This window comes from Hydra vulgaris, chromosome 01 (assembly GCF_038396675.1).
Source record: "Hydra vulgaris chromosome 01, alternate assembly HydraT2T_AEP".
Lineage (NCBI taxonomy): Eukaryota > Metazoa > Cnidaria > Hydrozoa > Anthoathecata > Hydridae > Hydra > Hydra vulgaris.
This window is the reverse complement of record NC_088920.1, coordinates 43,494,940-43,514,166: the sequence shown is the minus strand read 5'-3', so window position 1 is coordinate 43,514,166 and position 19,227 is coordinate 43,494,940. Positions and strand designations below refer to the sequence as shown.

Sequence of the window (19,227 nt, the reverse complement as noted above, 5' to 3'; positions counted from 1 at the left end):
TATTACAAAAAATCACCACGGTTAAGATTCTACACTGACAAGTTTTGTTTGAAAGCTTTTTCAAATGAATGATCTTTCTGAATCGATAGCAATTTGCATTCCATGTGGAAAACAGATAAGCAGGGGATCTAATAATTCTAGTCAAAAATCGTTTTCTACAACACCAAGAGGAAAGAAAAAATAATATTGAACTTTCAGCATCTTCAACTCCACTTATTAAATTTTAAAGAAAATGTGTGAAATGAAAAAACAAATGTCTATCGAAGATAGTATTTCATCAAAAAAGATATGGGATATTAATGATGAAAAGTCAAAGCAAATACATAAAAAAATAGCTATGATGATCGCTTTAGATAACCAACCATTCAGTATTACTGAAGATGATGGATTTATTAGACATTTTTTTCAGAGAATGCTCTTCCTTAATTGTATGATGATATAAAGAAGAAAGTTTTTAATGAAATTAAAAAATCACAATCCAAAAAAAAGAAGACATATTATAGTTAAAGATGGTGCTGCTAGTATGTCTCTAGGAAGTAAACTTGCTCAAATAACATCAGTTCATTGCACAATTCATTTATTGCAGCTTGTGATTAAGGATGCAGTTTTATCCCAAAGATTAGTAATAGATTTATTAGCTAAAGCACGTAGGATAGCAGGCCATTTTAATCATTCATCAAAGGCATGTACAGAATTTAAGTTATTACAACAACAAAATGAAACACCTCTACTTTTAGTGCAAGATGTCCCCACTCGTTGGAAAAGTGGATATTTAATATTAGAACGACTTCAGAAGCTTAAAAGAGCAGTTCAAATATATTTAGCTGATCATAATGAGCTGCCAAAATTCACATCAAATGATTGGAAACTCATTGAAAGTCTATTGCATATTTTAAAACCTTTTTATGAACTTACTAAGTTTATGAGTTCTGATGTTTGTAGTATGTCAACAGTAGTTCCAAATATATGTACTTTACAAAGATTTTTATCAAAAGTTGATCAAAAAGATGATACACTTCAAATAGCAAAACATCTTCTAGCATCTTTAAGTAACAGATTCTTTTCTCAAGATAATCTAGATATTACAAATGGTGAGAGATATGTTTTATCTACCAAAATTGATCCTCGCTACAAGCTCAAATTTCTTCCTATTGATAAAAAAGAGCAAACAAGATCAATGCTATTAGAGGTTGTAGTGAAAAATCAAAGAAATGAAAATAAACTTTCGCCAGAAGTTATTAATATTGCTACTAGTTCCAATCATTTAACACCAAAAGCCAAAAAAAAAAGAAAGTTGATTTGATAGAGAATGACTTTGATTTTTGCTTTTTCAGAGCTTTCAGAACATGAAGGAAATGAAGGTAAGAACTTTTTTCTGTTTCTAAGAAAATTTACAACAAACTTGTCATTTATTAGTACTTTGTCAAAACTAAATGAGGTTATCAATTTTTACTTCTATTATAAAAATTCATTCAATTATTATTTTATTATAACATTTTACTGTATATTATAAATAACTGATTTAAAATTCATATTTATATTTAATTCTTGTAAAAGTTTTGTAAGTTGTTTATGAAAATTGCTTTGCCAATTTTATCTCAATTTATAAAATATATTTACAAAATTTGTATTTTGTAACTTCATTTGTAATCATTTTTCAGAAAATGATGGTTATAAATTCAGATCAAGTCTCCATTGTACAAGTTGCTCAAGATGTTTTCTTTAATATTTATTAATCTCTGTGGGCAAATACTATAAAGAGCTAGCATCTCTTGTGCCATCTACTAAAATTCATTCTGGTGTTACTCGCCATTCAATTAAGTCTCATCATTTTACTGTGACTGTTCCTAAGTGCTCCAAAAACTCTTATTCCTCTAGTTTTTTTCCTCGAACATCAGTTCTTTGGAATTCGCTTCCTTCATCTTGCTTTCCTGATTCATATAATTTGCAATCCTTTAAGTTGTCTGTTGATTGTTATCTTGCTCTACAATCTTTATCTTTTCTTTTCCAGTAACTTCCAACTCTAATTAGTGGTTGCTTGCAACCTTTTTGGAAGCGAAGATGTTTTAAAAACTGTATATATATATATATATATATATATATATATATATATATATATACATATATATATATATATATATATATATATATATATAAGCCATAAAATTGATAACAAATTTCCTATATATACATATATATATATATATATATATCTATATATATATATATATATATATATATATATATATACATATATATATATATATATATATATATATAATATATATATATATATATATATATATATATATATATATATATATATAAGCCATAAAATTGATAACAAATTTCCTATATATACATATATATATATATATATATATCTATATATATATATATATATATATATATATATATACATATATATATATATATATATATATATATATATATGTATGTATGTGTATATATATATATATATATATATATATATATATATATATATATATGTATATATATATATATGTATATATTTATATTTATTATATATTTATATGCTTTTATAGACAGACCTTCATATATTTGAAGAACGTTATCAGTTGATTGACAATTGTTTACAAGATGCTTTACAAAGAATTGATACTTATGTCAAACATGGAATATCTTTGGAAGATGCACTAAATAAGTTGACTGAAGACATTAACTCCAAAATAGATTCAAATACAGAAGGAAAACTTAAAAAGTTCTTAGGTTTTTTTATTTATTTATTTATATTTATATATATATATATATTTTTGGTTAGTCTATAAAGTTTGTGTGTATGTCAGACATGCACACATATGAGAGTCTCAAAATGGTGAAATCCAGTTTTCAATTTATTATGGGAAAAAAAATCTTCGGGAATTGCTTTGTCAGTAAAAATCTTCTTTATAGATTAGATTACTTCTTTGTAAGATTCATGTTTATTATGATGAAAGCCATGCAAGTTATATTTTTATATAATTTAATTGTATATAGATCTATGTGCATGTGCATGCATATGTATTTAGTTACATAAATACTCATTATAACAAATACTTTATTAGCAAAAGCATTTATAAAAGGGTCATTAATATGTCCTTTTTTTTGTGTTTTTTAATTTCTTTACTACTAAAGTTACAATGGTTGCTAACTTGTTATCAGCAAAATTTTGATTAGCTAATTTCAAATAAATTTTTTTTTGTTAGAGGAACGTCTAAAAGATATTCAAAAAAAGTGTTATTCTTTGTTGGAAGATGCAAGACTGGATAAAACAAATGCAGCTGGATTGCGCAAACCTCTTGGATCTTATTCTTGCATTTCTTGTGATCGAACAATTGATGTTTTAACGTCAGGTTTTATGCCCACTGTACCACAGAAATTTCCTTCTAAAAAAACCATGGGTCCATATACTTCATATGAACTTGATCAAGTTATTATTTTTCTTTTTTATTTACTAAGAAAAAATTTTTTGAAGAGTTATTGCATAGTAATTTTAATTCTTTTAGCTTCGACATCAAAAATTTGGTACAAATCCAACATTGTCTGATCGCTCATGTGGTGGTCAACACACAACTGTTAATAATTTATTGTACCGTTCTCAAAAGGGGTTGCCTGTAGATGGTTACTAAATTTATTTGTTTAAATTTGTATAAATTATATATTATAATATAAATTTTCGACAATATTTTATGAAAGCAAAATTATTCAAGTTTGCAATTTTATTTATTCGAATTAATAGTAGTAATTCATAGGCTAAATTACAAAATTTTCAACTTTGGTCATTGTATTTATTATGTTCAACATAAGATTTTTATTTAAGAGTTTCTGACATCTTTATTCCGGATCATTTTTGGTCTCAGATAGAAAGTGATAAATTGTTATAACATATCAACTATTCCTATGTTGATAAATAATTATTTTTGTTTCTTATAGATTGCCCCAAATTAAATAAATGTCCCAAATTGATTGCCCCAAATTAAATAAATGCCCCCAATTGAAGTTTTTATATAATTTTAATCAACAATCTAAATAAAAAATTTGGACCTCTATGACCACATTAGAAAAAAAAATTTCACAAAGTATTGAGACTTACCTTAATTTAGGAACAATTTGCGCATTTTTCGGGGTATTTTGCTGCTTGAGCACAAGGTAAACGTCAATAATTTTAGGATTTTTTTATAGTGATCGCATTTTTGTATATTTGTCCCAAATTTGGCTTTATGTGTATTCGCGTTTTGAAAATATTTTTTTGAACACCTCTATTATAGATGTACTACAAAAAGATTTAGCATTTGAAGCTAAGGAGTTCTCATTTGGAGATTGTGTTGTTGGTACAGATGGCCATATATATAGAGGAAAATATCAGCAGGTTATTTAGCTTTTATACTGTAATTTTTACCAGGGTGTTTGAAAACCTGGAAAAGTCCTGGAATTTGTTAGGGCCTGGAAAAGTCCCGGAAAAAACACCCCTTCTAGCAATAATTCCTGAAAATCCTGGAACTTTTTTCTGAAATAGTTCAATTTTTTTATTTATTTATTATATTATTAAGTTATTATTAATTTTATGTAGATTTATACTGAGTTTAATAATTATGTATTTAATGAAATGCAAAAAAATTTGTTCAATGTTCCTGTCTGTATTATTAACATCAACTAATTTAGTTATTTTTCATTTTTATATTTTTTCATAAATCAACATATTTTGTTTTTTTCTTGTCAAGAAAAAATGAATATATCCCTAAAAAACTTAAAATTTTCCTTAAAAAGTCCTGGAATTATCTCGGAATTTTGAATTAGTTATTGACTGGTAACCCTGTTTACAGTTAATTTATTAAACAACCTGTTTGGATTTGATTTTTTTATGGTAATATATGTTTATATTTTATGTATGTATATATATATATATATATATATATATATATATATATATATATATATATATATATATATATATATATATATATATATATATATATATATATATTTAAACAACTTTAAAAAGTATTCTACTCAATAGAGTGCTCAATGTTCTTAAAAGAACAGAGCAATTATATTATTAGTAGTAGAAAATCACTTAACAAAAATTTTTCCATTTAACACTGTGTTTCATCAACAAAGATTCATCAGAAAATTTTTCTGATGAATCTTTGTTGATGAAACACAGTGTTAAATAGAAAAAATTTTTGTTAAGTGATTTTCTACTACTAATATATATATATATATATATATATATATATATATATATATATATATATATATATATATATATATATATATATATATATATATATATATATATATATATATATATATATATATATATATATATATATATATATATATATATATATATATATATATATATATATATATATATATATATATATATATATATATATATATATAGATTACATTTCCATCTTAGTATCCAAAAAAATCAGCTATACACAACAGTCGTAAACAAGGAAGCCCCCCTCAACATGTGTCGCCTTCAGTTATTTCCTCTCACCCAAAGGTATGTTACATTAGATTAACTTAACCTTTTCACTGCTAATTTTTTGCAAGAACCAAAGCAGGCCTTATTTATTTGCCAACCTTGAGTTACTCATAGTATGAGCTTGCTTTATATTTTCTGACTACGAGAATACTTGTAGCTAATTGATGTCAAGAGGTTACCAACTATGATTAAACTTGTAGTTCTACTAACTTTGACTAACTTAACTACTACTAAATATTTGAACTGGATTGGAAAGTGTTCATAAAAATTGTTTTAGCTTAACAGTTGATTTTCAGAACTAAATACATACAAGCTTGTACTTTAAAAACCCCAGGAGTCTAATTTAAATATAGATAAAGAAAAAGCTGAGAGCAGGTAAGAAAAGTAAAATGTAAACCTATTCTTTTGAATGAAACATGAGACATTTGTTAGGCTAATAGTATTATTCGTTAAGCGAAAAGTATTCGTTAAGCGAATAGTATTCGTTAAGCGTATTCGCTTAACGAATACTATTAGCTTAGAAAAATAGAAATTGTTTGACACAATTTTACAATTCTGCTTTGAATATATAAATATTATATTATGTATAATTATGAATAACAAAATACTAAAAAGTGATGCTAAAAAATGAATAAATGCAAATAAAAAATAATAAAAAGTAACAGTAAAAATAAAAAGCGAAAAAAATAATTAAAATAATTATATGCAAGTGATTGATGTCACTTAAATAAAAATATGATCGAAGGAGGGACACTAAATTGTTTTTAATAATAAAATAATAGGAAAAAGTTCAGATGAGTGGTGTTCTGTCCACCAGGGTTGTGGTGTAATAGGAAAAGTAAACTTATCGCAAAGAGAGGATTAATTTACCAGTGTGAATGTTTTCTATATTTACAAGATTTCTATATTTACAAAGAACTGTTAAATAAATAGCTTTGCACAAATACATTCATAGGCGAACACGAAGTTATAATGAGTCCCTGAATAGTATCATCTGGATAAAAAGTCGTAAACAAGTCCTTGTAGAGAGTTAAGTTGTAGAGTGTAAACAGTGTTATTCTTTAATTAAATGAAAATCAATTTGGAACTGCCTAAGTGTTTGAGAAACTTACAAAATAGACTAGTGTCTATTATACAGACTAGTGTCTATTATAGAACTATTTTTAATTAAGTTAGCATCATCCGAAACTTAAATTAAGGGTCTCTACTGCTCATTAAAAAAAGGTTTTAACAAAAAGGACTGCAGAGTTCCACATGACTATATCAATATCTTGTAGTATAAACATAGATGTGCGATAGTTTGATTTTTTTTTTTTTTTTTCTTGCTGTTTTAAAAGATTTTAAAAAAATAAAAGATAAACTTTTTTTATAGCATAGCGTGGATTCGAAAACTGACGAAAAATCTCATCTTTTTGTCTCTTCTCGTCCGCATTCTGCTGATTTCACAAAACAAACGAGTCCTGTGCTTCCTCCTATAATTCAATCTCATAAGTCTGCAGAAGATTGCCGAGCTGAAGTTTTTTAATATTTTTAAATTCAAAATTTAGCGAAATTTAGAAGTTTGTTATTGTTTTTAAGTTTCTCAGAGAAGCGCTTTTTTGTTTATGAACCTTAAAAAATGGAAAATTTGTAGCATAAATTTTGCTAATCTTTAAACATAAGTTAGAACAAGTTTTAAATCACGCGGTCTAATCCACGTTTTCGTGCTCTAATTTTTATCAAAATTAAAACGAAAAACGAAATCACATTTTTCTGAGTTACATTAACTAATTTTTATTTTGATGTGATATTCTGTTATTAAAATGTAATAATTTTATAGGCCAGTTACTTTGAATTTTGTTATTCTAAATTATCAAAAATGTATAAATATAAAAATTTAATTGTAATGCGATTTTTAGTGATATTTTTAAATAGGTTTGATTTTTTAAAAAAAGCTTTTACTTCACTTTTGTTAAAAAAGCTACCACAGTTTTAAGAGATTTATTATTTTTTTTTTTTTAATTGTCTATCAATTGACGATTGGAGATTTTGAGATTGGATCAAGACGTTATATAAGATCGTTTTTGTATAATTATTTTTTTGATAAATCACTACTCTAATTATAGAAAACTATAGCTTATATCCTTTTCTTACTAAACCCCGGCAAAGTTCGTTTAACTTTGCCAATCAAAATTAAACGAATACCGAACATTCTTTATACTTCGGTTACGAAGTTGACCAAAGATCCTCCTAAAACTTTGGTCAATAAATAAATCTCATTCAACGAATCCTCTACTGAACATCTTCTAAAATTATCATTTGCAACTGATATCTCATGGAAAGGGCCTAATTAAAGATTTAGGCCCCCTCCCCCCTTGTACGCATGTGTAGGCCTTCGATGAGTCTCCCTCCCCTACTGCGTGTGTACGCAAAGTTTATAAAAAAATCAGCCTTTTCCAAAACGAAAATCTTTACGTTGGGAAAGGGGGTTGATTTTTTTTTTTAATAGTTAATTCGGCATTACTCTGTTACATAGTATTGATTTTTAAACTCTTTAAATTCAATGTTTTTGTTAATAAAAAAGGAAATAAAGTTTTCGGAGAGAGATAAAGAACGAGAGATAGTCAAACGCATACGTACTTGTTGCCTTCAATACCTCCTCTCACTCGTACGCATTCTTACGTTTTAAGGCAAATTTTCCGTCCCCTACATCTGCGTATATAATTAAAAATAATCAAATTAATCACTGAAAATTTATCTTCTGTTATAGTTTGGCATTGTGCTAATCATAGACTGGAATTATCAGTAGCCAGTTCAATTGGGGAGATCTCAAGTATTAACAGATTCAAATTATTTCCTAATAAGCTTTACATCGTGTATCATGCTTCCCCAAAAATAGCAGAGAGTTACATTCAAGCGCAGAATTACTTAATATTCACCTGCTAAAAATTGGTCGAATTTTAAATACACGTTGGGTGTCATCTAGTTTCCGTTCAGTTTTTGCGGTATGGGAAAGTTATGAGGCGCTGGTGAATCATTTTGAAGAAATAATTTTTGATCCTACAAGAGACAAAAATGAAAATATCCACTAATGAAGGTTTAAAAAAGAAAGTTATATTTACGGAGTTTTTAATGGATCTAGGTTTATATATATATATATATATATATATATATATATATATATATATATATATATATATATATATATATATATATATATATATATATATATATATATATATATATATATATATATACGTATAGAAAAATAAAAATATTTACAAAATTTTTAAGTTAAATTGTTACATTATAATTGTATTAAAATGTAAGATAACAATTATACAAACATATATTGTTACTTTTTCTTAATATTACCACGTTTATTGCTAACGCAATGTTTTAAATATATATTAAAGTATATTAAAAAAATAAGATTTTATATAAGAAGCTAGCAGTGAACAAGTTTAGATAAAATCAGTAAGTAAATTTTTATACTTTAAAATACTCTTTTTAATAGTTTTTTTAAAGCCATTTAAGTTTTCAAGGATAATAATATTTCTCTATTTTCAATAAACAATTTTGGAAGAGAAGATTTGACTTCTATTTTTTTATAAGAAGGATGAAATAAAGAAAACTTCCTTTTACTTGAGTTAATAGAAAGTTTATTTGCCCTAAACCATCCAGAAATTTTCTCTAATTCTTGATTCATTTCGACGCACAGTTCGTTTATAATTTTTCCGGAGATAAAAAAATTGCTATCATCAGCAAACATTATAGTTGAAATTCTTTTTGATGCCCGATAGAGATCGTTAACATAGATTAAAAAAAGCAAAGGCCCAAGTATTGAAACCTGAGGAACACCGCACTTTAATATAGAAGGATTAGAGAGTTTATTATATCCATAGTATATAGATTGCACACGTTTATCTAAGTAGCTTTCTATCTATTTGTTCGTTCTACCCCTTATGCCATACATGTTAAGCTTTGATAATAATATTTTGTGGTCGATTGTATTAAAAGCCTTAGAGAGATCTATGAATACACCTAATGTAACTTTTCCTTTTGTAAAAGAGTTTTTTATTTCGACAACTAGGTGAAGGATTAATAGAACACGTTAGTAGTGAAAGCATTGATATGAACAGCATTAAAACCTAGCTGATATGTAACTAAGCTGATATGAAAAGCATTGTAACCTAGACTCAATTAGAATAAATTCAAGGTTATGCATATCACCAAATGCAACTTTTTGCCACACGTTTACTCTAACAACAAAGGCAGTAGAACAAACTCGAGCCAACATCCAAAACAACATCCGAAAAAGACCAAGACGTTCAAATTACCATCAACTTAAAGAATGATAATCTAGTCATAATTGCCACTGCCAAGTCCAATAATGCCTTTGAAATATTAAAACACACCTTCATCAGCGAGACAACAAATTATAAAAAAAGCTTTACACTAGCTATATACGCCCACATCTGGAGTTCGCAATTACCGCCTGGTGCCTGTACATTGCAAAATACATAAATGCTATAGAATGCATCCAGCATTGAGCTACCAAAGTACCGCACGAAATAAGGCGCTTCAACTACGAGACAAGATTTATCAAACACGAACTCAACTCACTAACCGTTTTGATAAGCGTTTACGCGGCGACCTCATCCAAAAATACAAAATCGAGAACAACATCAAGGTAGTTATCTTGCATGTTTCTCTACTTACTCATGAAACTCACTACCAAACTAAGTTGTCAGTACTATTAGTGTCAATTGCTTCAAAGCAAATTTTGATCAGCTGCCACTAAAATTACCACAGCTAATCATATTCTGTGCAATCATGCTCGAGCTAGCTCGGCTAGCTGTTGATGGGCCTACGGAATATTATTATTATTACGCCTGTTGCGTGTAATTTAACTGATTTAGTAACTAATAAATCTTTTTTTGTTTTTATTTAGTGTTTTTTGAACAGTATTAACAAATTATTCGGATGTATATATATAAGGTATGTTGAATGTTAATATAACAGAACACGTCGGGTAATCTTTAATAGGTTTATGTATTTTAATCATTTCGGATATTCTACGTAAGACACAACCTGATGGATACATTTTAAGGTACGTAGTTGTGTCTAACTTGCCCTCTTTTCGTAATTTACAGAACTGTTTTTAAAAATTTGGTACTAAGTGTGGGTGTTCAATAATTCTGCTATTTTTAATTTGTTTTTATAGTTTAAAAGATCCTGCTTCCTTTTGGTATAGTAATGTAAAACCTGTGCCTTTATCAAAGGGATAAACTTTAATATCTAAATTCATCTTTAATTTTCTTATAGAAATACTAAGTTGTTTAGTTAAATCATCTTTTAATCTTAATTTTAACAATTTGTTAAAACTTTAAAACAGTGTCTTATAGGTTCTGTGTTGGTCTACACAATTTTTCGAGTAGTAAAGCGTACGTTTTGATATTAGTAATAATATCCATATAAAGGATTTTCTTCTTCATTTGCACAAACTTGAGACCTAGCTAGAGTATCTCAGTTATTGCTTTATCCAGAGTAATATTAATTAAATTAAACAAAGCAGGTTTAACATAACATTTTAACATAAGCAGGTTGAACGACGTTAAACACAATGTACTACAATGTTTTTTTTATTATATTCAGTCAAACCACTAATTACATGCTGTTTAGAATGCCAACTTGAATGCGTATATGTCATTGTGTAGTAAGAATTGTTTCCGAACAACTATAACAGCAAACTATTGTGCTTAACTCGACAAGCTTTAAGATACCCTTTTAAAAAAACACCCTGGTCACGACAAAGTTTATTTCTTCCATTGCAACGTCCGTTCTCTTATTGTAAAATCAATGTAGAAAATATTACTGAAGCTATGCTACGAAGTTTTGCCTCATTTGCTCTACTCCCCCAACTTATCGTTAACAGATTCTTATTCGTTTTGACCACTAAACTACAGCTTGAGGAAATGAAAAATTCGATAGCGAAAATGTTATTGAAAAAATAGTTAAATCAATCTAATCAAGGATGCGTATATGTCATTGTGTAGTAAGAATTGTTTCCGAACAACTATAACAGCAAATATGCGGCCGTGGCGCAGTGGTTAGAGCGCTTGCTTTATAAGCAGGAGATCCAGGTTCGAAACGAGCTCTGGACAAATTTTCGCGTCACGGTAAGGAAGGAGGCGTGAACTTCCTGGTTAAATGCACTTCCGCGGTGTTCTGTGACAAGACCGTAAGGACTTCTTGGGCACCTAAAAAAAAAAAAATACATTTGCATTCCAAAAATGGGTAAAAAAAAAGCGTACTAATAGTGTACGTCGGCATCAGAATCTTAAATATATATAAAAGGATTAAAACTATAACACCATATCCAAAATTTTAAAAAAACATTGCATAGCAACCAAAGTGTCTATAAAAATAAAGGATCAGTGGCGGAACTTTAAATTTTAGGCCCCTCGCAAAATATTTAGGCTCCTACCACAAAAAGAAAAAAATAATTTTTATCCAAATATGTTTATTGAAAAAACTGTTGCACAACTAAAATCATATTAAAAAATTATAATATATCTAAAACTGTAAATCTGTTTTCTGTTTGACTTATAACTACGTTTAAAACTTTACTAAACTAAAAATAAAAACATTGATGCAAAAGATGTGATCTTCGTTATCAAAATAATGATCCTCGATAGTTCATCAAAATGTTTTTTAACAACTTTTGGTCTTTTCTAAGAAAAAGTTGGATTAATATCCGATTTGGCCGCAATTTGAATTGCTTCGTCTTTTGCTGAATAATTCATATTTCTGAATGTTTGCTTGCAGTTTGCAATAATTTAGTCGCAGTCATGATATCTAAATTTTTTGTCTGTAACAATTTTGTCGGTATGTACCATTTTAGTAAATATTTACTTCAATCAAAATCTAAATAATATATTCGAAAATTTAAAATCAAACTAATATATTCAAAAATTGAATAAAATACGCATAGAAATACATATTCAACAAATTCATTGTTTTCTGAAGCCCAGACACTTCTTTTTTTCGTTTTCTTCTATTTTCAGACTTCTTAAGAATAATTCAGCAAGCGCTACCATCATATCCACAAAGCGAGTCTTAACTACCAAAACTGAAACCTTTCAGACCAGCGAGTTGAATTCAAACTTTTAAGTGTGATCTGAAACTCACCAGTAAACTGTGATAACAGGTCACATCTTTTTACACTATTGTCAAAAAATGCATAAATATTTTTTAGAGTTGCAAAACTTTTCTAAACGTCATGGTAGCTTTTCACAGCGTCATTTATTGCTAGATTTAAGTTATGAGCTGCACAATGTAGTATATAGCTTTATGTTCATCTTGTTTAAGAAGAGACTAAACACCATTATAAGCCCCACGCATAATAGTAGCTCCATCGTAAACTTGTCCTCTACATTTATTTAATGTTATATTATTCTTTTTAAGCAGATTTAATGTTTATTTATATATTCCAAGTGCTGGTTGGCTGTGTGCTTCCGTAAAACCCAAAAAAACTTCTCTAATTTTGGTTCCTATTTTTCGTTTTTTATTATTTCTACATATCTATATATTTTGATAAAAAATGTACTTTGGTTAAAAAATTACCACTATATTCATCCTCAAATAGATGATCACGGAAAGCTAAACAATTTTTAGAAAAGTACTAATGTTATATTAACGCTATAACATTTCTACCCAAAATTTAAATTTATATTGAATTTTACCTTCGAAGCTTTTATCAGTTGTTTCATTTTGCTTCCATTTATCATATGTACAACATAATTGCATATGATTCTGACTTCTTTCGTGTCCTTTTAATTTTTTTCAAAAGTCTTGCCAGTCTCTAAATAAACCTTTGGAGCCCCTGAAGTTACAGGATATAAAGAAGAGTGCTGTCCATTGAGGACAACTATTAAGAAAGGATTCAATAATCTAAAAGAAGTTACCTGATACTCCGTAGAAGAAAGCTTATGGAGAAGACCAGCATGCCAAATTTTATCAAAGGTTTTAGAAATGTCGAGAAAAATAACCTTAGCCTCTCCACGTCTATCTAGTGCACGATAAAACCTATCAGTTATTATCGTTAACAAAACAGCAGTAGATTGAGAAGATTGAAATCCATATTGATGATCAGAAAGTAATTATTAGATTCAAGTTGAGAGATTAAGTGTTTGTTAATTAAAGGTTCAAAAATATTGCTTATGATAGGAAGAAGACTAATGGGATGGAGTTAGACGAATCAGATTGCTCTCCATATTTTTTGAAAATAGGGATAACAGGTGCCACTTTCCAGCAGGGTGGAAAGCAAGACTTAGATAAGCTCTTGTTAAATAGTTTTGAAAGTATAGACAACAGCTCCGGAGAATACTTCTGCAATACTATAACACGAATGTTGTCCGGACCACAAGCTGTAGAAGAGTCTAAGCCGGAAATTACTTTGGATACAGAAGCTGGAGTAATACAAAGGTCAGGCAATGGACTGAACTGTTTGTAGGCTATATCAGATAGAACGCGTTTGGTGAAATCAAGAGATGATATTGATGAGAAGTTCTTAACAAACAATTCAGCCTTGTTTTAATCTAGCGAAGAAATTATCAACTTTTCAATAAAAACAGGAGCTAGAACTCTAGTTTGCGAGAATAGAGCATGTGAGAGATTAGCCAATAGATGTGTAACTTTAACTGTTACTGAAATCTAGATAAAAGCTGGTTTTAAGTACAACATTGTCAAATGGAATCTGTAAATTTTACAAATATATTTTTACGCTTTGCAAAATGAATTTTTTTTTAACTTTTTTTTTTTTTTTTTTTTTTTTTTTTTTGTTATTTACCTCCTCAAGGCCGAGAAGACCACTACAAATGAGGAGGCTACTTAATAGTGGTTATAACTCTCTCTCTCTCAACTCTAGAACTCCAAAATACGAACCTTGACAAACAAGGCTGCTGCGCGGAGAAACAAGTTGAGCGCGGTACTACCAGGGACGTGGTGGGGATCGAACTCGGAACCTATGTAATATTTTTCAGTGAAATGATCCATAAACTCACGAAGAAATATAATATAGAAGGATTGAATAAATTAAACTGGAATTCCAGCAAAGCAAAATGGACTCATAAGCAAGCAGAGCTTCAGATTGTGATGAACAACTTGTTTGACATATTTGTTCCTTAATTAATTCACTTCAAATCGAAAGATCGGAAGGGATAAAAGATTGAAGATGTTTTATGAAGATCAAAGATCTGAAAGGAACATGACTATGACTGCACAGCAAGATGAAAACAAACTCAAAAATTTGCAAAAAAAAGGAAAGGTATAAAAGACTTAAGCAGTTAATTGATTAGAAAAACAGGGGCAGCTGAGAGTGTCCCTCAAAACGAGTAGACGACTGTTCTAACGTTTGACGTATCAAAGAAGTCAACAGACAAGAAAAGCAAAAATGGAGTTGAAGATGATGTAAATTGTTTGAAAGTTCCAATTCATGCGAAGAAAGTTTTCTGAATATGATGTGTCCAAATAAAAAAAATTAACATTAATTTTAGAATTGATGAATTACTTAAAGCTACTTTTATTGTCAGTGTTCTGTATAGAATCAGTGTTAGATCCCAGGCTGCTATGACTTCTGCTATCCGCAATAATGCTGGTATTGATTTGCATGAAAATAATTTATCAAGATTTATCTATACACAAAAAGATATAGAATTATCAAAAATCTTGGTAATTATTATTCACTAAAGTGAATAAGTATATTTGTTTTATATCTTTATTATTTTGAATATATAATATAATTGCTTTAAGTGAAACACTGTGACAGAACCTGATTTGATGTTTAAACTGATGTTTGAAAAATGAAATGATGTTTGAAAATACTACGACAGAACCTCGTTGATGTTTCAAAAGGAAAAAACTTCATTTTGATGGGAAACTTGTTAGACAATTGAAAGACAATAATGTTCTTATAGTTACCTGTGAAAGAATTGCAGTAAGTGTAACAAGTCCAGATATGGAATGTAGAGATGATTTCATGCTTTTCATGTAGAGATGATTTCATGCTTGGCATTGTACAGGCAAAAAATTTAACTGAGTCACAGCGGACTCATAAAGTCCGAAATTTTTTGAAATACTATGATATTGTCGACAATATTGTGGTTGCATGCTGTGACGCAACTGCATGAAATAGTAGAAAATATGCTGGAGCAGTTACAATTCTATCAACTATCCTTAATACAAGTCTTATCTTGTGCATGTATCGTCACCATATTATTGAGTTAGATACTAAATATTAGATGACTGAACTGATTGACGCCGAGACTAAGTTTTATGTGCGCTTACAGAAGACCTAGTCAAAGATTATTGATAAGATTGACAGTTTGGGGAGACAGCACTAGATAAAAAAATTTTTAAGAGAGGAGGCTTCAAACATCTTTGTCAACTTTATATTTACTAACTTTATTTATTACCTTACATTAGAAATGACAAAGGACATATCAAGCAGCATGAATGAAACGGAGAAGAAGATGGTTCAGACAGCTTCTTTATTTATATCTTTGACATAATTTCCTCGGTTCTTTAAAAGCTTATTGAGTTTAAAGCACCAGTAAAAGAACTATATACTTTCAAGAACGTGTTTGATTTAAGTAAAGAATATCTCGAGCTTACTCAACCACGACTGGAAAGATTGCAGAATCATACCTGGTATTTAAGTCAACAGCTGGTTGTAATGTCTTTAGCTGATGATGATGTTGAGAAAGGCAAGAAGACAAAGATACTTCAAAAACTTTTAGAGCTTCCGATTCCTAAGGAGTTCGTGAAGGGCAAACCTAAAATACCTGTAATGATACCGTTTTCAATACTATCAGATTTAGTTGGTAATCGGAGCTGGATCTTGTTTTGTCTAGCACAAGTTAACCATCCCCAGGTGGAGTTAGTTGCAAATGAGGACTTTTTTCTTTTGGTCAACAAAAAATATGAAAGTCACCAATAGTTGTGCAGAATGGACGTTTTACTATGACTTATTTATTGGTTGCCTGAAACAACAACAACAAAATTTAATAGAAATTTGACTAAAACCCAGCTAAATCAGATTTAAAAAGCTCGTTATACATTTTCAACCTTTCTGTCCACAATTCTTTAACATATGTAACATATGTTTCACTGCACATAATTTTTATTATAATAAATGTTCAACAGAAGAAAATTATTTTATTATTTACAAGTTTTTTTTTAAGTTTATTTAAAAAAAAAATGAAAATTTTCGAAAAAACTAGATTTTATACCATGCATTAATAACTTTTTAAATAAAAAAATTATTTTATATATGGTCATAATAGACCCAGTAACCAATAGTAACCAATTTCTAGATTGCTTACATTGCTATTTTTCAAAAAAAAAATTTATTTGAAACACCCTACTATGAACATATCAAAATATACACCCTACTATGAACATATCAAAACATACACCCTACTATGAACATATCAAAACATACACCCTACTATGAACATATCAAAACATACACCCTACTAGGAACATATCAAAACATACACCCTACTATGAACATATCAAAACATACACCCTACTATGAACATATCAAAACATACACTCTACTATGAACATATCAAAACATACACCCTACTATGAACATATCAAAACATACACCCTACTATGAACATATCAAAACATACACCCTACTATGAACATATCAAAACATACACCCTACTATGAACATATCAAAACATACACCCTACTATGAACATATCAAAACATACACCCTACTATGAACATATCAAAGCATACACCCTACTATGAACATATCAAAGCATACACCCTACTATGAACATATCAAAACATACACCCTACTATGAACATATCAAAACATACACCCTACTATGAACATATCAAAACATACACCCTACTATGAACATATCAAAAGTTTTTGATATGTTAAGAGCAATTCATCTGAACATATTAAAAGCCGCACCTTATCAAAAAATCGTATCAAATGAGCTTTCAACGTATCAACTGCTTTCAACATATCAAATGGTTGTAAAACCTCTTGGTTATTATCTTTAAAAAATAAGCAGAAATAAAAATGCATACTTTTTATCACAATTCATACTAATTATCAAAAAGTTATTAATTTATATTGAGTTATTAAAAAAATTTAAAGAACTAAAATTTGCTAATAATAGTAGAAAAAAAAAAGGAATAAATTGGCGCAGCTTTCCATATAGCAGTAAAGAAAAGTTAAAAAATAAAGACTTAAACAAATTCAATAGAAGTAACGTTTAGAGAATACTAAAGGACTGTGACATAAATGTTGTCTAGATAAAAAGCTGCAAAAGAGTTCTAATTTCAGATTTTTAAAGGTCTATGGTTTTTTTAAATATGTTAAGTTAATTTATGTAATGTTATTATATAAGTAATGTATGATCTCATTAGGCTGAAGTTGCATCAATTGCAGCTGTTAAAACCAGTCATTTCACTCAACGCTAGTAGTGAGTTTTCTATAAATACTGGTCAATACTGATTGTACATAGTGGTCACAGGTTGATTGTAAATTTAATAAAGATAAGTAGTAATTTTCATCATAATAATGGTCTCTTGATCTGAGGAGGTGATGGTATATAAGATTCAATTTCTTTCCGAAATTTTTAGTAATTTATAACTAAATTTAAAACGCTTTAACTCACTACAAGTAGTAACAATATGGCAATAACCAATTCTAAGCTTAACTTATTAAAAACTTTCTTTGCAATTAAAAGGAACATTTTTGGATAAGTTAGGGGCAAGGATAACGTCTAGTTGCGGATAACGTCAAGTATAACGTCTACGTTTGCGAAACTAAAATTTATATTTGTACTTTTTTTTTTTTTCTCTCGCAGTTAAACAAAATAGCTTGCGGATGTCTAATGTAGTATAAAAACAAAACTTCATTGAAAAATAAAATTTTTACCGATGAAAGTTCGATTGTTCAATGAAACCTTCAATGAAATTTTTAATACAGACATAAATCTTCTTCCTTTCAGAATATTCAAAAGTAATCTGGTAATGTTTTGCCCGCTGCATAGCAACAAACATAAATTTATAATAACTCCAAATACCATAAATGTTTGTTGATCAAATAAATAGGAATACAAATATGATTTATTTTTATTTATTTGACCGATGATACTTCTATAAGTAATATTAAACAAATATTTACATTTAAAAAAGTAATTTAAAAATAAAAGTAAAAAAAAAAAAATTAAAAATAAAATACAACAATACTTTGCTTTAAAAAAACAATACAATTCCCTTGATATAAAAACTCCATTTAAGGGATCGTCCATAAAGGATGTATGCTCGGAGGGGAAGAGGGGCTCTGCAGATGGCGTAAATGAGATGGGAGGGCAGTGGGTTGATTATATATGAAAGGAGACTCTAAATTGAAAAAAAGATCATAAGATGTTAGATAAATAGGTCAAAAGCGTAGGTACTTTTAGGGAGGTGGAGGGTATTCAAAAAAGCGTATTGCAAAATACAGGGGGGGGGGGGGGTCGACGTAAAAAAAAGCGTACGTACATTATGGACGATCCCTAACCGTAGCACTAAAGCAAAAGCAAGAAAAACAACAGCTCTTATTCATATTTCTTTACTTGGTTTTCTTTTATGTTATGCAAAGAATTTTTTTATCGTTGTTACTTTGTTTATACGAGAAGTTGGCCTAGTTA

At 28.6% G+C, this 19,227-nt stretch overlaps 1 protein-coding gene across 1 annotated transcript in view; it reads left to right on the top strand.

Annotated features, from left to right (window-relative positions):
• Positions 1–7,627, top strand: part of LOC100200567 (golgin subfamily B member 1) — a 28,196-nt gene extending 20,569 nt beyond the window's left edge. Inside the window, exons 7-12 of the mRNA XM_065788267.1 lie at positions 2,568–2,751; positions 3,228–3,451; positions 3,528–3,642; positions 4,290–4,390; positions 5,447–5,536; positions 6,891–7,627. Of these exons, the coding sequence (XP_065644339.1) occupies positions 2,568–2,751; positions 3,228–3,451; positions 3,528–3,642; positions 4,290–4,390; positions 5,447–5,536; positions 6,891–7,043 (867 nt within the window). The 3' untranslated portion in view covers positions 7,044–7,627. The remainder of the gene's footprint in view (positions 1–2,567; positions 2,752–3,227; positions 3,452–3,527; positions 3,643–4,289; positions 4,391–5,446; positions 5,537–6,890) is intronic.
• Positions 7,628–19,227: the final 11,600 nt, after the last annotated feature.